The following is a 27082-nucleotide window of genomic DNA, read 5'->3' on the forward strand; positions in this document are numbered from 1 at the left end:
TCATCAGCACAGTGGCGAGGTTAGAACCTGCCCAGCCGGTGAGCTAGTGAGGTTGTCCCGAGGCTCCATGAGAGACTAAGATGCAGGGGCGAGGGGCCAAAGGGCCATGGTCCCAGAGTCAGACAGGGCCAGCCGCTGGCCATGTGACACCAAGTGTCACATCTTGGCTTGCCTGGTGGTGGCGGGTCAGAAGCAGCACATGGAAATGTACCCCCAATGGCTGGTGGCCAATATCATCCCTACACGTGGCACAGGACCTTGCAGAGTGAAAGGTACCCTTTTTCTCATTAACTCAGGTTAACTGTATTTATCAAAGGAATCGTGAAATTCTCAAAATCAAAATCTAATTGATTTTAACTCTGAAAAATAAATGGATTTCACAGCAGAGCCTGGTGACAGGTTGGGGGAGGATGGAGGTGACAGCAGGAGTCACCAATCTTGTTTGCAAAAGAAAGCAGTGATTGAGCTGGAAATCAAAGTGAAGTTTCTCAAACAAGTAACCAAGGACTTCATGCAGTAACTCTGACAAGCCAAACTCTGGTCACCCCAGATGAAGGTGAAGTAGCGATTAAGGAATCCACAGGGTCGGTAGAAATCTTGTATTTCCTAACTTTATCACCCTATTTTCAAATGCCTCCTGAGCTCCCTGTGCCCCCATCAGTATGCCCACTTGGAGGCCAGAGAAGCTACGTGGTCGGGGTGCCCGGCGCTCATGGCTGCCGGGGGAGCCCGTTAGAGGGCAGATCACGTACCCGACACCTTCCCTGCTTCTCTTTGCTCAGCTAAGGATCTCCTGGAATTGCCCTTCGGACAAGATGCGACCCCCCCAGAGAGGAAGCCTTGCCCCATCCGAGTCAAGAGCGCAGGGCAACACTTCGCCCGTAGTAGCCCAAGAGGAATGCCCATCTACTGCCCAAGTACAAGGCAAACCAGCTGGGAAGGTCCCAAACGTGCCAGGAGAGGCCCAGAGGTCAGGCACCGCCTCGTGCCGTGGACGAGGCAGCAGAACAGCAGGCAGCCCCGGGCGCACACGCTCCGTGACGGACAAGGGCGGCCCCCTGACCTTCCCATCTCCTCTGGCTGCGAGGCTCTCTAGTGGCTCCCGTGGCCCACGGTGGGTCAGTGTGGCCCCTGTCCCCCTGGCACTTGGCTGGGTCACGGTCTGTCCAAAGAGCACAGCTGGGCCAGGCCATCCTGGACCACACTGTACAGGACGCCCGGACTAACTGCTAAACTCTCAGAGGCGCCCTTCCTCGTGTGCTTTTGCAGGATTACATGTCTGATGACTGTGCCGGGCTGTGAAGGTGAAGGCCTGGGACCCAACCGGTGTGCAGCAAACTCTGGTTTCATCCCCACCTGGCGGGCAGGTGAGTCAGAGGACGAGACCCTCGGGGCCCTAACCCAGGCACCAGACTGCCTGGAACTTGGGCCCAAAGCCACAGAACCCTGATGAGAAGGGAAGAGCCTCAGCTGGGGCACAGGACTGTGGTCACCCTGGAAACGGTCCCTCACATCAGCCAGGTTAATAACCTTCTCAGAAACCTGACCTCGATTTCGTCATCCAGGGTCTATAGAACCCAGGGCCCTGAGGGGTTGCCTTGGGCAAAGCTGTCCAAATAGCACACCCGGTGCCAGGACTCCGTGTGAGGGAAGGGTGCTGGGCGCCGCGCTGTCTCATGCGAGGAGGGGGGGGCGGCCAGGTGAGGGACTGCAGGCCCCAGGACGCTCACCATCATGGCCTCCTGCACGGTCAGGTGTGGCAGCAGCATGTCGTCCTGCATGATGTAACAGGACACCTTCCGGAAGCAGCGTAGGTCCCGCGGGAGGCCGTTGATGAGGACCTCGCCCTTCATGCCAGTCTCCCTGCAAGGCCAGCAAGAGGACGCATCAGCCCGATCCCTCCTGCACCTCCTCCTCCTCCTCTTCCAGGGCCTGGGGAGGGGAGAGAGGACGGCCCCTCCCAGCATCTTCTCACTGGACCAGTAGGGACACCAAGCCAGGCAGGGACGGGAGGCCCAGAACAGCACCAGAACTCAGAGGAGGGAACTGCACGAAGAAAACACTCAGCGTGGAAAGGGAGAGGCAAGCGTGGGGCCTCTCTGGGATAGCACACTCGTAACAGGCGCCTGTGGACCAAACCAATGGAGATACACATGGACACCGCTACACGCAGCCACGAGGTCTCACGCACACCTCTGGCTTTGCAGGGTTTTATAAGGTGGGCGTATGAACAATCCTGTGTGTAGCCGAGGCTACACCAACCGCCCCAAAGGCCCCAGAGGCCAAGAATCTTCAGTCTGGGGTGTGGCCACTACATCAGAACCAGTTCCTGGGGGTTGCACGACTATGACGCTGATTGGGAGGACCACTGCAGGCCCCCTGGGCCCAGGCGGCTCAAAGAGGAGGGGGTCTGCGCCCTGAGCCTCCTCGGCCAAGCGATGGGAAGTGGTTCTCTCTGACCACAGTGGAGGCGGGGCATCCTATGTGTGCTGTGGAGACGGAAGGGCACGGCCCCGCCAGCCACGCTCACTCCCTCACCCACAGACCCACCGGGCATCGCTATGGCCCGACGCTCTTCTGGGTGCATCATCTCAGCCCAGGGACACAGTGGGAGCCATGGGCATCCTACTAAGGATCCCCTTTCTCCAGCCCTGCCTCCTCCATGCCATGAAGAACAGAAACACAGAGGGTCTGTGGAGACCAGTGCAGTTATATCTGGTCTCCAACTTCCTCCAGCCCACTGCTGTGACCGTGGGCCCTGTGGTGGGTCCCTTCTTTCCTCCAGGGAATGGGGGGGATCAACTGACGTTCCAGGGAACCAGGCTGGGAGCTCAGTTGTCTCCAGGTTGCCCTCTGTGGCTCCAGGACGGCCACGTGCCACGCAGGTTGGACAGCAGCTGAGGGTGTGCGATGAGCTGAGAAACGGCTGCTCCCACCGAACAGAAGCTACTCTCCCCTCCCGTGTCCCCAGCATGACACTGGGTGTTGGAAGTTTGGCTCTCACCTTTAGAAGTGAATACAACAGACAGGAATCCGCCATAAGTGAGACTTTTAAAAATCCTAATTTTCATCTTTAAAGAGTAATTCGTAAGTCCTAAGGAAAGGGGGGGGGTGGAATTTATCTTTCTTTGCCAGGAAATGAAGTTATTTTTAAAATGTATTTGCTGAAGTAGCAAATGGAAGCCATGAGACCTGAAGAGAACTGGCTTTAAGAGAGCATTTTGTTAACACTTCTGAAGATTCAGTTTTCAAATCATTCTTACAGGAATGTCACCGGACAGGATGTCAAGAGCTGTGGTTACCAAACGTCGGAGCAGCTAACGTGGCCACAAGCAAGAGTCGCGTGAGCTCTGGGCCCCAGCCTGACGCTGCTGCTTTTCTTCTGAAAATGGCTCATCTTACCTTTGACCTTCATTCGTACTTGTCTCAGCGTTCTCCTGCCGTCCCCCTCCCCAGCCTGGACCTCTCCATTACTTCCTGTCCCGTAAGGCCCGGCCCTTCTGCCCCAGGACCTCCCTCTCCTGAGCACAGTATCCACCAGGTGACAACCAGCAGGTGCTGCCTTCTGACGCCCCCAAGGCCGGAGCTCTGTTCCCTTCACAGATTCCAAAGCCTCTTAATGTGGGACACCCCTCAGGCTTCCCGGGGGCCTGCCCAGAGCCTTAAGAAGTGACGGGATGGACCATTCATACTGCTGGCCCCTGGCTGACCGCTGGGCGAGGGTCTGCTCACCTGTATCCGGCCAGGATGTTCATGAACGTGGACTTCCCAGCCCCAGAAGGGCCCATGATGGCCACCAGCTCTCCACTGTTGAACTTCCCAGAAATTCCTTTCAGAAGGGTCTTGTATCCTGTGAAAAGCAGATCACATTCATTTTCAAACCAGGACTCACTGGTTTTGCCCCCAGTACCGCAGAGGCAAACACGCAGTACACTTGGCTGCAGAACCAAGGCCAAAGGCAAGGTTTTTCACACCATAGTACAGCGTTCCCCAACCTTTTTGGCACCAGGGACTGGTTTCGTGGGAGACAATTTTTCCACGGATGGTGGGGGGGATGGTTTCGGGATGATTCAAGCGCATTCCATTTATTGTGCACTTTATTTCTATTATTATTACAGTGTAATATATAGCGAAATAATTATACAACTCACCACAATGCAGAATCAGTGGGAGGCCTGAGCTTGTTTTCCTGCAACTAGAGGGTCCCATCTGGGGGTGATGGGAGACAGTGACACCCGAAGTGTGTTGCTATGTTCAGTCTACTCCATAAGACGCCCCTTGATTGTCACTTGCCACTCACTGATAGGCTTTTGATATGAGTCTGCAATCAACTGATTTATTATGGTCTCTGTGCAGTCAAACTTCTCTGCTGATGCTGATCTGTATTTGCACCCACTCCCCAGCACTAGCATCACTGCCTCGGCTCCACCTCAGATCATCAGGCGTTAGATTCTCATAAGGAGCGCACATCCTAGATCCCTCACATGCGCAGTTCACAGTAAGGTTCGCACTCCTATGAGACTCTAACGCCGCAGCTGGGCTGACAGGAGGCGGAGCTCAGGCGGTAACGCGAGCCATGGGGAGCAGCTGTAAATACAGATGAAGCTTCGCTCGCTCCCCCGCTGCTCACCTCCTGCTCTGCGGCCTGGCTGGGGGGCGGGGTTGGGGACCCCTGCCATAGTATTTATGAAAATGCTGAGTTCTGGGCAAGAAAATGGACCTCAGGTCTTTTGGATGCCTCTGCCTACTTCCTCGATTGCATGTCATGGGTGTATCAGTGATAAGTACCAGTGCACGTACAACGCTTTAGAGTTTACAAAGCCCTTTCGTGGACATCATCTAGGGTACGAGGACTCCACCATTCTCATTTCGGATTGAGGAACTGGATGTCCAGTGGGCCTGGGCGACTTGTCCAGGACCCCAGAGCCAGTGTGAACAGATCCTAACCCAAGGCTGCACCACCCACCACAATGGTCAACTCATGCCTTTATCAATTAAGTGATTAATTTATTATTTCATGTATGAATGTTCTATTTCTCATCTCTACCGGTATAAATTATTTGTATAGAATTTATTCACAAATCATTACTTTATAATTAAATGATTCATATATTAATAATTCATTAATAATTCAAAGTTTATCATTTTGCAGTTGCATCACATTGCTTTGGACTTTCTGCCAAATCTCCATCCGAGAGATTTGTGAAAGGAAAAAAAAACTACACATGCCAGATGGAGTCACATTACTTTTTCTCAAGCAGACTGCTCAAATGAGCTACAAAGAATCAAATAGAAGCAACTGGATTCATCTAAAGACTCCTAATTCAGAAACATTTTTCAGGGACTTCCCTGGCGGTCCAGTGGTTAAGACTCTGCACTTCCACTGCAGGGGGCACAGGTTCGATGCCTGGTTGGGGAACTAAGATCCCGCATGCTGTGAGGCGCAGTCAATAAAATAAAATAAAAATTAAATTAAAAAAAGAAGAAACACTTCTCAGTCCCTGAGAAACATTCCAAGGACATACCCTTAAATGATCAGAATCGGGCAAAAGCGGTACTTTGGCTTCCCACACAGAGCTGAAAGGCGCCTGATGAGGAAAGGGCCTGTGGAGCCCTTGACTGAACCCTGGTCTTGGGCTCTGCACCTAGTCGCTCCCTGGACCCCCAAACCTGTGTGTCTACTCGAGCCCCAGCCTGGGTCTGGGGAGTCTCCTCCCAGCCGCCTCTCCTCTTTCACAGATGGGACACCCTAAACACCCAGCCTGTCACCAGCTGCCTCCCTGATCTGGATGGCAAGTCCCTGAGGACCTTTCAATCAGGCAGAGAGAAGCGGAAGCAAAAGGCAGGAAGCACGCGGCCCTGCGAGCTGACTCGTTACGGGGGGCGGCGGTCACCCCAGGCTGGGGGGGAAGGGGCCGCGGAGCAGACAGACGGGGGCAGGGGGGCCTGGGGGAGCAGCTCAGGACCACACGTGAGTCAGACTCCTACCCCCGGGACGTGGGTGATGGCAGGTGGGCAAACACACGGCAGGGAAGCCAAGGGAGACCAGGGTTGGGGGTCGGGGACCCTGAAAGATCATGTCTGCCACGTGGTGGACAGATGGAGGGAAGAGCTGGGGGACAGCAGGGCCCCCTCCTCTGCAGGGCCAAGCCCCAGCGTGGGCTCCTCATGGGATGGAGCTCTGCGGAGGGGGGCCAGGTGCTCCGGGCCCCGGGCCCAGGGGACCTGTGTGACATTGCCGAGGGAGCAGTAATGCCGGGCATCTGCTCATTACTGGCCTCCTGGGGGTTCAGGCGGCATCGGGGTTACTCCGGAGCAAACCTTCCTTTAGGCTGTTCTTCCCCTAGCTCAGAGCCGATCCCCGGCTGGTCCCCTGGCAACCGGGAGCCGCCCAGTTAGGGAAACGGATGGCTGAGGTGACCACTGGCCACTTAGAGGCCACGTGCAGCCTGCCCCTGGGTCATGACGCCTGAGGACAGCCTCACCTTGGGGATCTGAGGGGTCCCTTCCCTCCAGCGGGGCCCACGGCTGCTGCTCTCACGGTGACCCGTGGTGTTGGCGTCCACATGGGGGCACCGGCTAATAACACTGCCAGGGAGCTCCCACAGGCTGTGACACCCACGGCCAGGACGCCAGGAACAGACATGGGTCTGGGAGTTGGGGGAGCGTCAGGCCTTTCAGGGGACAAGGCAGGCAGACCGGGGTTATAGACCACGGTTTTGTCATTTACAGCCAGCAAACTGGAGTCGGGGGTCTGGCTGTGGACCCCAGAGCCAAAGTGATACACGTGGAGCCAAGCGAGTTACCAGCCCCCCAGCTCTTGCTCTGGAGGGGCGTGGGCTCCCAGGGGGACGCGGAGCGAGGGGCAGGGAGTATGTGTGACGTGATGCAAGGCCGGCCAGCTGAGAAGCGTCCTCACGTGCAGCCCCCCCTCTCGGGCGGTGTCTCTCTAATATCACAAACCTGTTTTTCTTTTAAAACGACAGACTTGCATTTGGGATTGAAGAATCTCTAAAGTGGCACTGGACTCAGAAGTCCAGAAGGCGTCCGTCCACCTGTGTCCTCCCGGACCCACAGAGATGGGACGAGGAGACAGTGCGCGCTCTGAACCGGGCTGAGGGCCCGGGAGCTGGTCAGGGGCTCTCTCGTTGGAGCTGAGTTTGTGAACACGGGGGCATCCCTGTGTTCATGCAAGGAGATCGTCCTTCACTGCAGAGCCTCGCGGCTTGTCCCCTCATAGAAATAGGAAATGGAGATGCTCCGCCCCCCCAGCCCTACTTTCCCGCCATAAGCTCTGCTCAGCCCAGTTCTTGGCGTAATGGATAAGCCGCCTCCTCTGTGTGCTGCGGGCGCTTGTTTACACGGGTGCTCGTCCTGGGCTGCTCTCCTGGTCGGGACAGTGAGCCCTTGGGATCTAAAGCACAGAAACCTCCTGAGAGGCAGGGCCACGAATGCCCATCAGTCAGGTTGTCTCACAGCCCCCGATGCTTTACATCTAGGGGATGTTGAGAGGGGTCTTCCTGGGGAAGAGGACAAAAGTAAAGTGTGATGTTTGGGTCTGGCTGAAAGACCAGTCACACCCGGACATTTGGAGGAAATACTATTGTTGGAAGGGTGGCTAGAGCAGGTACCCAGCACACGGGAGGACCATGCGTCTGAGGGCGAAGAGAGGCCCGATGCAGAGGAGCAGACGTGCCTGAGAATCCTCGCAGCCCCACTGGCCCTAAGGGCAGCCCAAGGACCATCTCGCCTGGTTCGTCTTTGGTGTTCAAGAATAGTCTGTGAGAAGCAAGATTCGCTTTCCAGGGTTCTGCTTTACAAATGCCCTTGCTACACACGGTGTGTTTTGTAAGGGGAGCGACAGACATGCCACAGCATTTCAAACTATCCCACGGATCCACTAAACTCGGAGCTGGTGGAGGGGCCGGCCCTGTGCCTTGCCCAGTGGGCATCAGGAAGGAAAACCACGATGGTAAAACCGGTAAAGGCTTTCTCCATAAACCCCGCTAGTGACACGAAAATGAAGCCAACTGGAAGTGACTTGTCCATGATCTAATCCTTTTCAAGGGGAGTTGTGACATGTACAGAAAATCCACACATCCATTCAGCACCTACCTGGTGGGGCTGTAATTGTCTATTAAGACATGGAGATAAAGATGCTTATTAACAGCTAGCGTTAAGTGAAACTGAAGGGCTTTCTTAGTTATGCCTGCAGTGACTTACTTTTAGAATGTTACCAGTTTGGAAAAAACCTGTCCAGACATCCTGAGTTTTGAGAATGAAGGAGACATCTGAGCAGGCTACTTCTTCTAAAGGCGACGCCCGCGTGCTAGCGCCAAACCGAGTGCCCGACAGGAGCCCAGCGCCTGATACCTGCCCCCAACGCACACCTCCTTTTGTGCCCCGGCCCTAGCATTGCCCCTAGAGGCCGTGAACACCAGCTCCACGAAGACATGACCAGAACAGCCTTCTGAAGCACCGTGTCCTGTGTGTGGAGCGGTGCTTGGCACGTAGTGGTCACTGAAAAAGCGTCTATGACGTTAATAATGAGAAGGTGAACTCTTTGCACAAGTGAATTCAGAGTGACAGCCACTGCCTCGGGCATTGCCGTTTGGTTGCCACTTCTTTCCAAGCCACCCCCAACAGGACCAGACCCCTCTGGCGAATGCTGGGCCAGCAGAAAGCGGCCAGGAGCTCCCGGAGGACCAGCTGTCTGGATGGTCTCTGAGATCAACTCACAGGGCGGGCACTGCCTTATGGAGGGGCCGTGGTGTCCCTGTGTCTCACATCCTGTAAGTATAAACCCACGCCCAGTGGCCAGTAAACTCTTACGTAACAGCAATCAAAATGTGCACATTCCATCATTTCTGAGTAATCACTTTTGATGCAAATTTTATTGAAGTATAGAATACACAGAGAAAAGTGCACATGTCTTAAGTGTACACACGGCTCAATATACGCCCCCAGACAGAACCACCCACGGAACCAGCCCCCAGATCAAGAAGCAGGAGGCACAGAGCCTCTGGAGGCCCCTCAGGTCCCATTCGTTCAGTGCGTAACTGCTTTTGAATCTTAAATAGAACCCCTAGGGCGTTGATTTTTTATCACAGGAACACATCTTTCCCAAACAGAGAAAAAAAAAAGGTAATTTTCTCCCTTGGAAATGAAGACACCCCTCCTTTGCTACGGACGAGTCAAGGATAACCCCTTAGATGGGAAACCACTTCCCAGTGTCCGGCGGTGAGTGCCTGTTTGCGGGCGTGTGGCCCCTGCCCTCCTCCGGCCAGACAGCAGTTCCTGGGATGAGCTGATTCTTGCCCAGAACGTACGTCAGGAAACCAGGGAGAAACAGAGAGAGCGACTGTCACATTTCCTACGTCAGCTAACGGCGCTTTAAAGAAAAACGGTCCTTGTCAACACCTCCGAGGTTCTGTAAGGTTGGTCGGGTAGGGGGACGGATCTCACTGTAGACACGCGCCCTTGAAGGAGGGGCCGGGGGGCAGCCCCACCCTCGGGAAGCGCCAGCCCTGGGCGCCCTCACTCAAGGTCAGCACAGGCCAGCTTTGAGACGTCTTCCCCTCCACGCCCCACAGCAGGCTGAGTCCCGGGTGCCTCTCCATATTGCGCAGAGGAGAAACAAGGGCTCAGAGAGGGTTCGTGACCTGCCTGAGGCCACACAGCGGCTCAGCAGAGGAGCCAACATTCCAACCACTTCTGCCCGACTCCAGAACGGCCAGGAGCCTCTGCCAGCCTGGGGAGCACAGCCGGGGGGGTCCAGGCAGCCTCACCCGTCCCTCCTTCCACGTGCAGGCCTGCTCCCAGTGAATCCCGAAGGTCAGCTCAATTCGGGAATGCGCATTTAGTCTGCTGTTGCATGAAATATTTAACAGAGGATGGGAAGAAACCACACACCTTCCTTCCCCAAAACATGAGATGCCCTTGGTCACCGAAGGCCGTGGTTGCCACCTGGGTGCCAGCAGCCTCTCCCAGTGGCAAGATGTTCTGAAAGCCAAGCTCCCCAGATCCCTCTGTGCGTCCAAAGGGCTCCTGACTCGTCCAATCGTCCCTCATCTTTCAATTTCTTTTTCATTTTTATGAAATGTCCTCAAGTTTAAAAAAAAAAAAAAGGAAAGAAAGAAAACCAAACGCTTCTTGCCAGGATGTGGGAAGCTTCTTTTGCCGGAGCGGGGGACTCAAGCCCCACTTCTATTAAGGACCCTCACTGCATGTCCAGTCTCCAGCCCACGTGGACGCTCCCTGTGGTTGCTTCTCATGAACCCCTCTCGCCTTCACGGTCAGGAGCGGGGTTGGCGGGGGCCACATACAGATTCGTGAAGAAGGGGCAGAGCAGCAGTGTCGCCGGCAACCTGGGGCCTGTTGCCTGAACCCCTCGGGAACCGTTAGGCCCCCGACCCCATTACCTGCAGAAAATAATAAGCGGCTGGTCCCTCAGACTCCAGCCAGTGGCCTGCTCACTCAGGTTTCATTTTAACAAGCTGCGGTCTTTGTAACAAGGGGCAGCTCTTCTAGGGAGATGCCAGGGTCGGTCAGTCTGTTTCCGAGCCGCACTGCACAGAGGCCAGTGGTCTGACCGCGCAGCGGGGCCGGGCCGGCCCGCGGGCACCCTCCCAGGCAGGCTATCTGAAGGTCCAGTGCCACAGCGGCAGCTCTGCCCTTGGGACCCTCGGCGGCATCGGGGGGATAAGTGTGCCACAAAAATATTGGACGTAAACCACAGGGACCACAGCCAGCGTGTGTACAGCTCACAGAGGTGACTGGGCCACACAGAACCTTCCTCCTCTGAGCCTCGTGGCAAAGAGGTGAGTTTCATCACAGAGGAGGGTCCCCAGTGGGCGGAGAAGCCGGCCTGCAGGGGAGAGGGGGAGGGGGCCTCCCAGATTCCCCTCCCATCCCCCACCTGGTCCCCTCTCATCCACCCCCAGGGTCTCCACACCCATCAGCCAGGCTCCGAGACAGAGTTCCAGATCCCGCTGGTTCGTACCCTCACTGGGAGACCCCCTCTCACACGGGAGAGGCTAAAGCACACACCGAACTGCCCCCTCTAAGCCCACCCCCATCTCTGCACATCCAGGAGGTCAGTTTTCCAAGTAAAAAAACAGATCACTGTCAGCACTGACCACCTGACCACCGGGGACACCCGAAACCCCTACGGATGCCTCCTTGTCGAGACCCCCTGCAGCTACAAGGAGGCGCCTAAGCTACCGGGGCGGGCTGGGGGTGCCCCGCGCCGTCTGAAGACGGTGCTCGGGGACTCCGTGTTGGAAGGGGAGGGGGCAGGAGGACACTGGTGATGGGCCAGCAGCCCACGTCGAATCGAGGGACGCCGGCCTCTGGGTGCTTTCCCCGTTCCCGGGACGTCTTTCCGTTGTTTCTTCCTGCTGATGGATATTTTCCTGCCATCAGCTCCTTGGCTCACTGGCAGAAGCGGGGCTGGGGAGGAGGAGGGGTGGGCACAGGAGACCCCCGTCCTGCCTTCTGCTGCCACCTCTGGTGTCGCCCGTCAGCTGGGTGGGCGGGTTCAGATCCAGGTCTCTAATTGTCCAGGATTCCACGCACGCGTATCCACACTCCCGCCTCCTTGCAAATAGCGAGCTTTTAGATATTTGAGCAAGCAAGCTCTTTTTAAATGTCTCAACTCTGAAAGGACCACAGCAAAATCATTCAGAGGGAACAGGGGGAGGGGAGAATATGCGACTTTCAGTCACCTCCCGGTTTCAGCACAGTTCATGTGTCATCCAGGGACAAGACCCTGGCTGGTCAAGTGCTGACAACTCACATCTCAGGCCCTTCGGGAGGAGTCTGGTCCCAGCTCGGCCACCATCGAGCTGTGGGACTCGGGCCAGTTCCCAGAAATAATCGCTGCCCCATCTCCAGATCTCACCTCAGGGTAGAGGTAAGCGTCCGCTCTAAACATGCGGCCCGTGTCACCGGCTTTACCCGACAGGTGGCACACGGTCCTCACCTTCCTCCACGGGTTGGTCCAGGAAACCGCAATCCTTTGCCCTTCCTGCCCTGTGAGCCCTGGCATGACTGGTGTTGACAGAACAACACGTCCGGGATACAGTGACCCTCACTGTAGGGGGACTGACAGCGTGGAAGCAGTGCCTCCAGAGGCCATGACCTTGCGCAGTAAATGCACACAGAGGGACTTCCCTGGTGGCGCAGTGGTTAAGAATCCGCCTGCCAATGCAGGGGACACGGGTTCGAGCCCTGGTCCGGGAAGATCCCACATGCCACGGAGCAACTAAACCCGTGCACCACAGCTATTGAGCTCGCGTGCCACAACTACTGAGCCCATGCACTGCAACTACTGAAGCCTGCGTGCTAGGGCATGCGAGCCGCAACTCCTGAGCCCCAGTGCTGCAACTACTGAAGCCCACGCACTTAGAGCCCGTGCTCCGCAACATGAGAAGCCACCGCAATGAGAAGCCTGTGCACCGTAACGAAGAGTAGCCCCCCCTCGCTGCAACTAGAGAAAGCCCGCACACAGCAACAAAGACCCAACGCAGCCAAAAATAAAGAAATAAAATAAATAAGTAAATAAACGCACGTACAACTGCCTGACAAGCGCAAAGACGTGCTTCCAGCAATCCAGCCAATTTCACAAGATGAGTGACAGTTAGGTAAGCCAGACAATGGCCAGCTCCTCAAAACCACACTGGCTCCGGTCACCTCCATAGTCCCCAGGCCAGCACGGCGCCCCTACCAGGGAGGCCTCCAGGAAGCGCTCCTTGAATGACCGGTCAGGTGGCAGCAATGACAAGGTTCGAACCCTGCAGACCAGGCGTTGGTGACGCTTTCCTGTAGGGGGCTGGATCATCAATATTTCAGGCTCTGCAGGATGCACAGCCTGTCAGAACCACTCAACTCTGTGGTTTTGCCACAAAAGCAGCCAGATGTAACGAACAGACGTTAACTATATTCCCATAAAATTTTACTTAGAGAACCAAGCGGTGGGTCAGTTTGGTCCCCAGGCCATTGTTTGCCGGCCCTGCCCTAGGACCCTGGCGTGGGGTGAGGTCCAGCACCAGCTACAGCCACTTCCTATCACGTTATCCCTCCAGTTAAGGAGGGGGCACCAGTTCTCGGGGCAGAACAGGAGGGCTGAGGCGGGTCTGAGAGCAAGCTGCCCACTTTACACCCAGAAACAAGGACGAGCAGTCACCTAGGCCTCAAGGAGCTCTGGACGGCACGTTCTCCAGCATTCTGGAATGAATGACGCCAGCTCGGCCAGCACGAGAGAGAGAGGGGACGGCCTGCGGGCGTACAAGCCGCTAGGAACGCTTTGGGCTGGCTGCTCTCCCATCCCTCCCAGACTCCCCACTGTGTCACCCCAGTTGGGACACGAAGCCACTGCCAGGGGCACCACCGGAGCCACGGCCTCGAGGGCCACCTGTGGGGCAGCCCTCATCAGACATCCTGAGAGCAGGTGCTGCAGCTGTCCTGCTCCAGTGGCCCCTCCTCTGATAGAATGTTCTAGACCGTGTCTCCAAAGCTCACCAGGAACAGCAGTGTCACCTACAAATTGTCACTTGCCATCTACCTCTACAAGGATTAAATTATGAGCCACTGCAGCCACTGACCTTCAACACCGCCTGAAAGGAGTTCAGGGTGGAGAACGGGAATGAGGCACTCTGTGCTCTGGGAAAAACTGGCAGAACAGGCCTTCAGATAGTTAGATATTTTCGGGAGAAGATTTTATGAGCCCAATTCTGGCATCTCCTCGTTATCTAGAAAAGCACTAAAATCCTTCATGCTGACATCTGCTCCTCGTGCCTAGCAGTAACCTTCACAAGACTAGTAGAACCTTCTGCAAAAAATATGCTCTTGATGGCATGGACTCCCCCTTCACCAAAACCACATATGTACTGACCTTCCCCCTACCTCTTTGGAGCAGCTTCTCAGAGCTATCTGAGATGCTGTCCTCATTTTGCCCCAAATAAAACTTAACTCACAATTCTTACATTGCACTTTTTTTTTTTCCCGTCAACAGCAGGAACACGTTCAGAGCAATCTCCAACTGCAACCCCCAGGGTTGTTTACAGGCCCAGATTGTTGGAGACTCAGGGTGAGGAGAATTCTGGGTGGAGGGAGGAGGGAGGGAAGGATGGATGGGTGGGTGGATGGACAGAGGGAGGGGGGGTGGGATTCATGCTCTGCCTCACTGGGGGTGGGGCAGAATAATAGTCCCCAAGGATGGCCACATCCTAACCCTTGGCATCTGTGAATACGTTGTCTTACATGGCAAAAGAGACTTTGCAGATGGGATTAAATGAAGAATCTTGAGATGGAGAGATTATTCTGCATTATCCTGGGGGTTCCAAAATCATCACAAGGGTCTTTACAAGGGAAAGAAGTAGCAGGAGAATCAGAGGCAGCAGTACGGAGATATGACGATAGATGCAGAGAACAAGAGAGAGAAATTGGAAGATGCAACTCTGTTAGCTTTGAAGGTGGAGGAGGAGGCCACTGGACCAGGAATGCAGGTGCCTCCAGAGGGAGAAGAGGAAGGGAAGGGATTCTTCCCCGAAGCCTGCAGAGGAACACAGCCCTGCTAACACTTTGATTTTAGATTTCTGAACTTCGAAACTTTCAGGTAGTAAACTTGTGTGTGTTTTTAAGCCACCTAGTTTTCAGCAATTTGTTATAGCAGCCACACGAAACGAACACGCCCAGCCTCCCACTGCCCACACCAGCCACGCCCCCGCCAGGCCTCCTGGGTCCTCCCTGGGGGACCACTTCCCTCTGAAGATAACTTCCTGCTTCCTACATGAACATTATGTAAAAGTTGCACTTTTTAGCCAGCAAGCCTTCACAAGGGGCAGTGTCCTGAGAAGGAATGTTCTAGAGGCAATGAGAGCTGCCATCTTGCAGCTTTTCCAGGGGTCCTTCTCCAATCCAGGGTCATTCTCAGACTTTCCTGTGCAGCCCACATGGGCACGAAGCCAGTGCAGGCTTTTCATAATGAGGTTAAAGGAGCCGATTAAGCTCTGTCCAATTAAATGTGAAAGGAAAGATGATCGACCTTCGAGTTTCCAGTGGGGACCTCGGGAGAGGGGGGAGCACGGGGGTGGGTGGCAGCCCGGGCCTCATTCCCAGCCGTGCTCATGGCTGGACAGTGGCCACGCACAGGCCGTCCACCATCCTGGCCTCAGTTTCCCCTGATGAAAGAAGAGGTCTACCCTCCAAAGACCCAGAATTCACCAGGTGTGCATCACGTGGGGCTTTCTTCCCTGGACAACCAAATGTCAGCTGAGGTTCAGGTGTGGGCTTTTATTGAAACGGCCAAGAGTCCCAACCTAAGGGCCGGAGACACGGAATTCCATCTGCAGACTCAACGCTCACGGCAAACGTTGCTATTGAGGCTGAACCCAAGTTTACCGGCGTGCAGAGCCTGGCCCAGAACCTTTCCTCAATATGAAGCAGGTCTTTCATTTCACAGAGATGTTTTTCAGTTGGTTCTAAACAATGACAACTAAAAAGAAACAAGGGAGCCCAAGCAAATTACAAAGAACCAGGCAATAAACCCAGATCACTGACTATTTTCAAATGGATGTGTGTCTTTAATTTTTTTTTTTAAATGGTAAATTTTTGCACAGCAGACTCACAGGATTCTAGAGTGAGACATTTCCTAGTTGTGCCAAAGAACACTTGCCCAACCCCAATGCACTGCCCTCATACCACACACATCACTGGCTCTCCACTACCCGGAACTGTGCTCATTGACTGTGTATTTTCTCTGCTGAGAGGTAGAAATGAGGCAGACATTCCTACCCGGCTGATGAAAATTAACGTCGATGTCATGGGATGCGAAAATTACGGCAATCAAAGGATTGTCTGATGTGGTGAGCACGAATCACTCCGGATCCTTCTCAATGTTTGGAAACCAGGAAGGGAACATCGGCTGAATGCTGGGAGAGGGAAGTGGGACTGCGGGACACAGAAGAGGCTGCCTCGGCGGCTCAAGAGAGAACAAGTCGTGTTCTGGTTGTCCAGTCGCCTCTGGGAGGAAGTGTAAATGTCTCCTGTGCTCGCCAGTGTTGTCCATTGTACCCAACTGGCATGGAGCAATTCAGCCCATATGCACATGCTCCATCCTCATGAAGCGTCATTTTCGAGAACTCCTTTGCTGGTGTGATAGCTGGTTTCACTCTCGCCATGCAGGGAAGCACCTCTGGACTGCAGGCGTTTCGGTGGCCAGTTCCATCACATTCTAATGTGTGTGAAATTCTTCTTGACCACGAATTTAAACACATTCCAATTTCTGGAGTGTTGTATCCACTGTGGGGGGATGAGCACAGCGGGTGGGTGGCCTGAGGGAGGGGTCGGCCAGAGTCTGGATGTCCCAGCATCGTGCCTTCCCGCGGTCGGTGTCTATGCCCTCACACTGACCCAGCAACAAGCTTTGGGATGAGGCTGCTTAGAGGAGGGGGGACGGACAGTGGGTCTCAGCTCATCTATCCCCAGCACCAAGCAAACTCCAGCATGTGTCCTCTTGAAGCTGCGTCTCTCTTCACCAGCCCTGTGCCTCCTTAATAATAACTCCGTAAACAACGAGGGATAATCCAGACCAGACACTGAATGGGAAATAATTCTGCAGAGCCGCCAGCCCCGTGGTCCCCAATATCGCCTGCATGTGGAGTCTTCCTGGAGCTTTGGAAACAATTCTGATGGAGTCGGTCTGGCCCCAGGGGCCCCTCCATCGCCCTACAGCTGTGCTTCTAGTTTGCTGTGTGACTGGGGCCAGTTTCTTCGGCTTCCTAGACTCACCTTCCTCACCTGGTGATGGGCAGGAAAGAGTACTTGACCTTAAGGGTGTTTGTGAAGATAGAACGAGATCACGTGTTTGAAGAATGTCACAAGGAGCTGCAGGTAGATGATGTAATAAGCAGTGGTCGCTAGAGATGCAACTGGGACCAAACGCATCCCGGGAACCGCAAGCCATGTGACAGCAGTGTCTCTTCACCTGAGGAGGAACAGCTGGACCACCATCCTCATTCACGTGGACTGAGGATGCCACATGTGTCCTGGCGCATCTGCGGGGAAGGGGCGTCCACCAACAGCGCCCACCTCAGGGTTAACATCCTGGATTTGGCTGCTCAGGCTTGTGATCATTTTCAATGAGCCAGAGCCCATTTCTGGAAGGCTCCAGAATGCCTCCAAATGCTGCTGGGTGCAAAGAGGCTGGTCAGCCTCTGTGAGGAGGGACAGGGCTGCCTGGGAACCTTGACCCCAGCCTCCCCAGGAGAGGACCTGCATCTGTTTACACCATGAGAACCGCTGTCTCTCAGTGGCTCAGGGTCCCAGAGAACACTGATGGGACATTGCTGGGAAATCATTTCCTGTCACCCAGGCTACACAGGTCACCTGGAATCACAGCCCCCTCAAGCCAGCACTGCTGGGTTGGGTGCTCAGAGCAGCTCTGATGCTAATGCCAAGACAACATGCTGTGCACCGCTACGTGCACACACACACCATGTACACACATACCGTGTACACACACATACCATGTACACGCACTACATACACTGTGTACACACATACACACCATGCACACACACATACCGTGTACACACACACACTGTGTACATACACACACCTTGTCCACACACTGTGTACACACACATAATGTGTATACACACACCATGTACACACACACCGTGTACACACATACCATGTACACACACATACCATGTACACACACTACATACACTGTGTACACACATACACACCATGCACACACACATACTGCATACATACATACACTGTGTACATATGCACACCTTGTACACACACTGTGTACACACATACTGTGTACACACACACCACGTACCCATACATACCATGTACATACACACACATACCGTGTACATACACACACTGTACATACACACACCTTGTACACACACTGTATATACACACACACACACCATGTACACATACACACCATGTACATACACTGTGTACACACACACACCATGTACACACACGCCCATGCCCCACAGGCAGCTAGTTCATCAGCACACTGGCAGTGGAGCCCCTGCCCCAGTGCAGATACTAAAATATAGACGGGAGTTATTCACATCTGCTTGTCAGGCATGAAGCAGTTTTGTATCACTGCAGTATTTTTATCCTTCTAAAAGAAGAACTGGTCTTTTTCACAAGTTTCTAAACCTGCTAGAACGATGAAGAAAAAAACATCCTTCTGATTACTTAAATTATGCCAAAAGCACCAATAAGGTTGCCAAATAATCTCCTAGTATCACGTCAACTTCAATCTGAAATCAACACAGCAGGTCCATTTCTGCACCCAAAGTCGTGCTTTTCCTCTAGATGCCAACATTGACCAGATAAGCCCAGCTGCACTCCCCACCCCTACCCGCTCCCCCTTCCCCCTCCCCATCAGTCTCCCCTTGGAGCTGAAAGGGGCTCTTGGTGAGAACAGACAGCCTTATTCTCCAGAGCCCTCTTCCTCCCTCTCCAAGAGAAAGCTCAAGGCAAAAAGGACAAAGGTCCATACTCCAAACACCGGTGACATTTCCTTCTCCCCCGCCTGCTTCTTCCCCCTAATGCCCAAGGGGCGGCTCATCAATGCCTCACTTCTCCTTATTAAGGGGCAAAGCCACACCCACAGCTCAGACCTCTTCTTGTTTTTCGCACCTTCTGAAATTGAAAGGGGGCTTTTTCGCTGACAATAACAACAAGAACCAGGTCTGGGAAGCTGGGCTTAAAAATATCAACATGGACCCGACCATAACATGTGGAGGCTTCTGAGTCACGGGGAGGGAACACCACTCGTGAAATGAGGACACCTTCATTTGTCCCCAAACCGCGCAGAGAGCACGTCACCCGCTGCCAACCCCCGGGGGAAGTTACAGCAGGAAGTCCACTCTGCCTTCAGAACAGCTGCTCAATCTGTCGGGCTGTGAACACGGACCCCTGGATTTTTAGCAGGCGCTCACGCTCTGGAAGTCGACAGGGCAACAGACACGGCGGCAAGCTTTCTGGACGGTTCTCCCGAGGCGCGACTTTAATGGACGTAAAATGGTCCCCTGGGGACTTCCCTGGCGGTCCAGCGGTTAAGACCCCGCGCCCCCAGTGCAGGGGGCCTGGGTTCAATCCCTGGTCAGGGAACTAGATCCCGAATGCCGCAACTAAGACCTGGCACAGACTAAATAAATAAATATTTTTTAAAAACACACAAAACCTCCAGGGACACCCAATCACAGTGGGTCCCCACGCTTTTAAAAAAAAGATGGTCCCCTGACCATAGCTCAGGGATGCTTTCCCTCCTTTTTTCCTGAGAGCCTCTCCCCGCTTCACCACCCCAATCTCCCTCACGTTTCGGGGTCCCTGTCAGTCTGTCTGCCTGCCCCCGCCCCCCACAAACCCAGTGCCCCGCCAGGTTCCACTTCTGCCCCGACCCCGAGGAGAAACAGCCTCTCATCCTTCTGCTGAGGGGGTCTAAGTACTCTGAATTTCGCTGGCCATTATCACGTCAGTAGGTATCGTGCACAATGATGCTGTGCCCACAGCACCGCCAAGGGGGCGCACACGACCTCCTCTCGCCTCTCATCCCACAACACTGCTGGGAAACCCACCACCTTAAAATGCACCCCTGCAACACAGAGCTGATTGCCTGTCCTTCAAAGCCCACTACTCTGCAGACCTGGAGGACAGTGGCACGTCAGGGGCCACTCGGCAGAGTCGCTAAAATGCAATTTCCCTTTCGTGTTCCCCAGAAAAAAGTCATAGCACCGAGGGTGGAGCCCAGCTCCTCCCAGGCGGGCTCCTGGCCTGGGGACAGTGGGATGCTGGCTGCAACTGCCCGACGGGTCCCATCAGATGGGGGCCTCCCTCCCTACCAGGATCCAAGGGGCTCTGTGAGCAAACGATGCAGTGGGCTGCATCCCAGGCCTTGCTGAGCTGAGCCCGGCACTGTTCTGGCCCACTCCCCACCCGCCGAGGGGGCACCTGCGCTCCCCTGGTCTGATCCTGCGACCTGCTCTGGGCACCTGCCTGACAGGTGCTGTGGTCTCTGCCCCTCGCCTGTGCTCCCGGCTGACATGCCCACGCCGACCCTGGCGTCTCCCGCTGGAGCAGTGACCAGCCCTCGATTCAGGGCAGAGCAGGCGTACTCCCTGGGGACCAGCTGCCCCCAGGCTGGGATCTGGATTTAGATGTCTCGTCTGCTGCTTCCTGAAGCTCTGGCCACACCCGTCCCCACGTGTCGCTGTCACATGCGGGCATGTGGGGACTCTGGAAGGCAGAGCACACAGGTGGCAGCCCCAGCACAAAAGTCCCTTCCACTGCTGTGCCCAAGCAGCAGCTGCCCCTGAACCTCGCTCACTGCCGCCACCACCTGGCCTGGGACGACATCGAGAGGTGGCCTTCCCTCCAATGACTTCCCAAACCCCGTCCCCAAAGCGGGTTAAAATCCAAGCGGTGAACCTTGAAATCCAAGGTTGCCGGGAGGAGGGAGGAAAGGTCACCTTCAACCTGCAGTCACCCAGCCGGGGAGATGCTCCAGGTCCCCAAGCAACTCATCTGTGAATAAAGCTTTCTCTTGGGACGCATTTCAAAGCTGAATGACATCGGAGCCACCTTCTATTAAAGGAAGATCACAGTGCAACCCCAACCAGAAGCCACAGACTCTCAAGAAAGGCACAGGTAAGACTCTCGAACAGGACAGCCCAGAAGGTGAGCCAAAATGCCCCGCACCCAACAGCCACCCAGGCTCTGTGCCTCTGAGCTCGGCTTCCCAGCCCCGCTGGCCGATTCGCAGTAGGGGGTCTCTATTTCACGAGAGCCGGGATCACTGCTCTGATACAGCCAATGGCTGTACTCCTGGCCCCAAATTCATACTGTGAAAGAGAAAGAGAAAACAAAGCAAAAATCAGCACGCACACAAAGGCAGGTGCAGAGCACATTGGAAGCAGGGCTTGGCTGACCACCACTGGGCTTTGGCGCTTCCCCGAATGTTTACGTTAATGACATTTTTCAGAGACCGGCAGCCCCCAGCTGATGCACCTCCAAGTAGCCAGGCAGAGCTGGAGATGCTCGGCTCAGCCACTGGCTGCTGTGTGAGAGCATTTTGGGGGCAGTTTTAGAAGCAGCAGCTCAGAGAGCTGCTGTATTTCCACAATGGGGATTTTCAAGAGCTCAGTGACCTGGCCGAGGCGGCTGCCACCTGCGTCGTGAACTTGCCCTGTGTCCTGGGGAGAGAACGCTGCACACAGAGCTGGCTGTGTGTCCGTTATGTGTCCTCGACGGGCTCCGGGGACACATCCTGGACCAGTGGGGCTCCCGGGTGGGATGCTGGGCCTCTCAAGGCTCCCCCTGGATGGGGCCCCCCATCTCCCTCCAGGACCGACTCTACGTGCCCCAGCCTGGGGTTCACGGCCTTCCTTCCACAGTACAGGTGAGCCCTTCTAGGCCCATCTCCCTTTACCCCCCTTTACCCACTGCCTCAATTTCCCTGCACGCCGGGCTGGTCTGCTTGGGGTCTCCGCAACCCGCCCGTGCTGGTGCACTTCCTCCACTGAGAAAATGCACACCGTCCTCTCTCAAACTTGCCTACCTGTTCTTCAAACCAGTTTCCTGGCCCCCGAGGAAGAGAATGACCTTTATAGGGTGACAACAGCTCAAATCTTAAACCCACCCCTCGCGTATCACAGGACTTGGGGCAACTTGATGTAGCTCTGTGAGCCTCTGTTTTCTCATCCATAAATTGGGGATACACATACCTCCTACCACTGGGTGCTGCTGGAAGATGAAATGACATGAGGACTGGGAAGCATTCCATCCGTGGTTGGGTCTCAGAGACCGCCCCCCACAAACCTAAAGCAATGGCTTCTTCCTCCAAGCAACTGGGCCATTTTCATCCATTTGTTCAATTTGCCAATTCATCATTTCACCACCTTGAGAGTCAAAATGGGAGGCCTGGAGGCAAGCCAGCTGATCCCATGCCCGCCTCCCTCCTGGGCCAGTGACAGAGTCCCCTGGGCCCCAGGCTCCTCGCCTTCAAGGGGAGGGCGGTACAGCTCCATCCGGGCTGTAGGTGGGTAAATAAGGCTGCAGGTGTCAGGCGGGGACACAGCCTGGCACCGAGTGGGTGCTCATCACGCTAGTTACTATTATCGACCTTGTGTTGCGATCACATCTATCGCTGGCAGCAGTGTACTTATTAGCTCTGCCGTGGCTCCCCTTCCCAGGTGGCTGGCGGGTCTCCCCCTGGAAGCCCAATCCTCCCAGGTACCGGGAGCAGGCCTTCCACACACCGCTGTCTGTTCCCTGGTCTGACTCCTGAACAAATCCCCAAGCCAGCAATCAGGCATGATAGGAGGAAAGGTACAATTGCAAGAGAGACAAAAAAGCTTGTGTTACCCTCAGTTCGGTGAACACGAGGCATAGAACCGGCCTGGGCTCACGGTACCGTGTGAGAGACCCTGATGCAGACAAGCGTGCCTTCTGCTGACACCATGAGTGACCCCAGAGGACCAAGAACAGCCACGGGGGAACCCACGAGCAGGCCAGGAGGAGGCGTTTCTCCCGAATGGCCTTGACTCATTCCCACGGACGCCCCAGTGCCCATCTTCAGGCGCCCCTTCCAAGGAGCGAGCTTGCGTGTGGCTTCTCAACGTCTGAGCGCCACTGCAGGCAGCTGCCTGTCCCTGGGGAGCCCGGAGCCACCCTCCCGGTGCAGGACATCCACAGGAGCCCCCGAGGAGACCAGAGGACGGTGCAGCGCCCAGCAGCACGGGGAGGGCGAACTGGGTTTCAAGCTGCCTTCTGTCCATTTAAATGCTTTCAAAATGTGACCAGAAGGGCCAAACCCCTGCAAGTCCCAGCTCAGCTCCAGCCCCTGCTTTCCCCTGGGAACATGCCTTCAACAGGGCCCCTACAGCACCGGCCAGCAGAGTGGCGGGATTCACCCCAGGAGAACGCCCACCACCCAAATAGGATCACCAGCTCCTGCCAGGCCTCACCCCTCTGTCTTCATTTTGTGTCACTGCCTCCTGTGGTTCCTGGTCACCCAGGCTGACAGGATCCCCACCGCCCCGTCCCCGTGTGCACTCACCTCATTTCTGCACGGTCCCATCCCTTCCTTTTTTAAATTTCAGTGTACTTTACATTTACAAGATGACGATGATGATGTGATGACAACTACGATAGCCGAGGCGTATCCAGACGCACTATATATACCCTGCACTCTTCTGAGCTCTCACGCGTATTAACTTTGACTCTCACCACAGCCCTATGTGGTACAGACCTTAATATCCCCATTTTATAGGTGAGAAAATTGAGGCACAGAGAGCTAAAATAACTTTCTTAAGGTACCATGGCTAACAGGTGGAGGGCCAGAACTTAACACCAAGCAGTCAGGCTCTAAGCCCATACTTGACACTATACTAATTCTCTAACGCAGATTGCACGTTTGGGAGGTTTAAAGAAGAAAAATAAATGAAGACATACGCTGTGCCCCTCCTGACCTCAGTCCCCTGCCTCACTCCAAATGTCACCATTGTCTTGAATTGTATTATTCCCTTTTGTCTCTATTGTATCACATTTGTATTTATCCTTAAATAATGTTGGTAAGTTTTGCATGTTTGGGGGACTTATATAAATTGTATCATAATGTGTGTCTTCCAAGAATTGCTTTTTTCTCCTCTCCACTTTATTTTGTCCGTAAGATTCATTCTTGTTGATGGTATGACTGTGCTCATTTTCTTTCACACTTCTACAATGTTCCACCGTGGAGTTAACCACCGTTTGTTACCCACTCTTCCTTCGATGAGCGTTTGGGCTGTCTCCAGTCTTTCTGCTATTACGAAAAACATATCTGCATTGCACACACCTAGGAGGGAAAGTGCTGGGTCACCAAGCGTATGCGTCTTCGACTTGGCTTCATAGAGCCAGATATGTTCCCCGGGGCTGCACCCCTCCACGCCCCCGGAAGAGAGGGGCCGGTCTGGAAGAGCATGCTCCTTCTACATCCTCACCAACGCTCCGCAGTAAGGTTCTTTGTCAAAATGTTGATCCCTTCTTTTCTTTTGTAGTCGTTTCCTGGAGCTGCCTCAATAAGTTACCCCAAAGTTTGCTGCTTAAAACAACAGAAATGTATTCTCTCACAGTCTGGAGGCCAGAAGTCTGAAATCAAGCTGTGAGCAGGGCCGCGCTCCCTCCAAAGGCTCGAGGGGAGGGTCCTTCCTGCCTCTTCCAGCTCCGGTGGCTCCATGCCCCCCTGGCTGGTGGCCGCATCTTCAATTTCTGCCTCTGTCTTCACCTGCCTTCTGCCCTGTGTCCCTGTGTCTTTGAGCTCAGAGTGTCCCTTTCTCTCCTAAGACCTTGTCTTTGGATTTCAAGTCCACCCTAATCCAGAATGATCTCACCTCCAGATCCTTAACTTAATAAATCTGCCAACACCCTTATTCCCAGTAAGGTCCCATTTACAGGGTCCAGGGTTAGAACATAGAGTCATCAATTTTCAGGGTCACCATTCAACCCACTACCCCATTGTCACTGTGGATGAAGAATGTCACCTGCCACATGAGTAAACAAAGGATGTTGCGGCCATGAAGCCAGCAGCCCCTGCGGGCGACCCCAACCTTGCATCCTGAGGGGACTCAGGATGGGAAAGAACAGGATGCTGGCCCCAGATAGCTAAGGTGCCTATGCAAGGAACGATTTCCATGAGCCCAGACTCTAGCATCTTCCCATACATAGAAAAGCACTAAATGCATTAACTTGAGATATCTGGTTTTCTTTAATTATCAGTAATCTTTTGATGGTCCAACTACCCGGTTTTGTTGCAAAAACTCCTCTATATCCTGGCTCCCCCCTGACCTCTTCGGATCCATCTGGGAGGCTGCCTCCTAGGCGGGCATGAGTCCTCAGAAAGTTCACCAAATAATCAGCTCTCATCCTTTAGGTCGTGCATTTTTTTTCAATCAACGTCACACTCGAGTCCAAGATCTTCACCCGAATTGTGGTGAAACACCTTTAATGGGCCTCCAGCCTCTCTCCTCCCAGGCACCCTGCACCCTGATCAGGCAGCCTCCGGAAAGCCCATTTCCATCACCAGGTACCACTGACCTCTCCCAGCACCAAATCTCAACTCCACAGCCAAGCCCTCAGCGGGGTCTTTCCATGTGGCTCCCACCCGCCTTCTGTTCTAAAGAGGCTGCCGGCCTCTGCTCCCCCTGGACATTCGGTCCCCAGCCCCCTCTTCCTCACCAACTGCATCTGTGCGCTGTCTTCCCAGGTCATCCAAGTCCCCCCTCCCAATGCCCAGAGACCTTCTCCGTGCCAAAGAGAAACTCATTGAGGGCCATGGTTCATCCACTTTTTCCTCCCCAACACTTAGCAAAAGTACTTTGCTTATAACAGATAATTAAAATAAAAACGTGTTGAATGACAAACAGATGCTTTATCCCACAGAATGAAAATGGAAAAAAAATTCAAATATTTTCTACCTTGAAAATTACTCAGATTGAGAAAGAAGCAAACTCAACAAGAGGTAGGAAAAGACTCAGCTAGAAATTGCTTCTTGAGAGTTTATAATCCCTCACTTTCTTACCTTAGACGTTCATGACTAATCTGAAGTACAAGGTTTCCCCAGTGTCATTGTAAAATCAGGGTCAAGGCTACAGTTTTGTGGCTCTGTTGTAATTGTAGGTGTTTGATTTTTTTTGACTTATCCTAATCTGGTTACATGAGGCTTTAGTACTGACAGAAGAATCATCAATATTTCACTTTCTCACTCAGAACAAAATAAATACATGTATATGACACAAATTTAGATGTGGCAGAAATAGGACTTGATCTCAAAAGCTGGTTTATCTTAAACCAAAAATCTCTCAACCTGCGACTTGGTTTTCTAATCTATAAAATGAGAAGACCGAACTACAGGAATCTTTAACGGCTTTTCCTAACTTAAAAAAAATACTCATATATAAATATAATCACACATGAATGTATTTATAAATACAAGCACAAATATATGCACATGCTCTTGTATCCTGAAGTTACATTTCTTCCTTTCTGCAAGGCAAATTTATGAAAAAGAAACTAAAAAGCTCATGGAGTTGTATTTCATTCCTTTATGTCAGTGAGGAAAAGCCGTGCCTGATGACTTTTCTCTTCACCAAAGCAGCTCTGTTTACTCTTTTTGCACTGGACTGAGCTTCAGTTATGAAAATATTCATTCACAGGCAAATTATTAGAACAGCTTTATTGTCTTTGCCAGTATCTTAGGTGAAAAATGTCTCGATAGTAATAATTCCTTTTAAAAGCTATCTTACATCCCTTGATGACTATGTTCCCCCTCGAGCAACAGCCTCTAAAAATCCCCATATTAATTCCTCGGAAGCGCTTGGATGGCAAATTCAGTCCCTGCCACCTCCCAAGTCTGGAAGCTGACAGATGAGCCAGTGAGCTGCCCAGAGGTGGGAGCTACTTGGTGAGACAGCGACCTCCTGCCCCCTGGCCATCGGCTCCTGTCCCCTCTCCCAGAGCTGCTACCTCCTCCGGTGACAGGTGTCCCACTGCCCTGGCCTCTCTGGGATGCTCCTGCCCAGGGATCCTGTCCCTGATCTTATTCCGGGACATTTTGTGGAACAGACGCAGGCAAGGTGTCTCATGCTGCCCCGCTAGCACTTTCCCCGCCTTGAGCCCCGTCTGCCAGTCGTCAGAGCTCCAACAAGACGCTCAGATGTGGAGGTGCCTTCGAGAAAGGGGGTGCTCAGAAACAGATGGGAAATGCTGGATCGCCTGGCTTCCCCCAGAGTTTGGCCAGTGAGCTTAGTTCCCACCCAACGGGGAACCACTGAGCCACTCTCGTCCCTGCCCTGACGGGACGTCCGCCCGCCTGTCCAGCCCACTCCCTCTCCCCGGATCTCTCCATGCCTCCCTCCCACGAGGGGACTCGGCTTGTTTTTGCTTCTGCTTTGCCATCTGTCCTGTTCCCTGGCTGGCCATCTCATCTGTGCCGGATTGCAGGATGTGTGGCCCAGCTTACAAATGAGGGGACCCCAGTGTTCACGAGAGCGCCTCGTCCAGG

The 27082-nt window shown here is 54.0% G+C and overlaps 1 protein-coding gene across 5 annotated transcripts in view; it reads right to left on the bottom strand.

Annotated features, from left to right (window-relative positions):
* The window catches only part of ABCG1 (ATP binding cassette subfamily G member 1), an 84923-nt gene that overhangs the window by 16898 nt on the left and 40943 nt on the right, over window positions 1–27082 (bottom strand). For 4 of the 5 annotated variants that reach the window (XM_082393531.1, XM_082393530.1, XM_082393534.1 and 1 more), the window contains exons 3-4: window positions 3733–3850; window positions 1731–1863 (exon numbers count right to left, since the gene is read on the bottom strand). In XM_082393531.1, the coding sequence (XP_082249657.1) occupies window positions 1731–1863; window positions 3733–3850 (251 nt within the window). Of the gene's footprint in view, window positions 1–1730; window positions 1933–3732; window positions 3851–27082 lie in introns of all 5 variants that reach the window. The other variant, XM_082393532.1, reaches the window with a different exon arrangement.

The sequence above is a fragment of the Balaenoptera borealis genome (genome assembly GCF_965194805.1).
Source record: "Balaenoptera borealis genome assembly, chromosome: 5".
In the NCBI taxonomy this organism is placed as follows: Eukaryota; Metazoa; Chordata; class Mammalia; order Artiodactyla; family Balaenopteridae; genus Balaenoptera; species Balaenoptera borealis.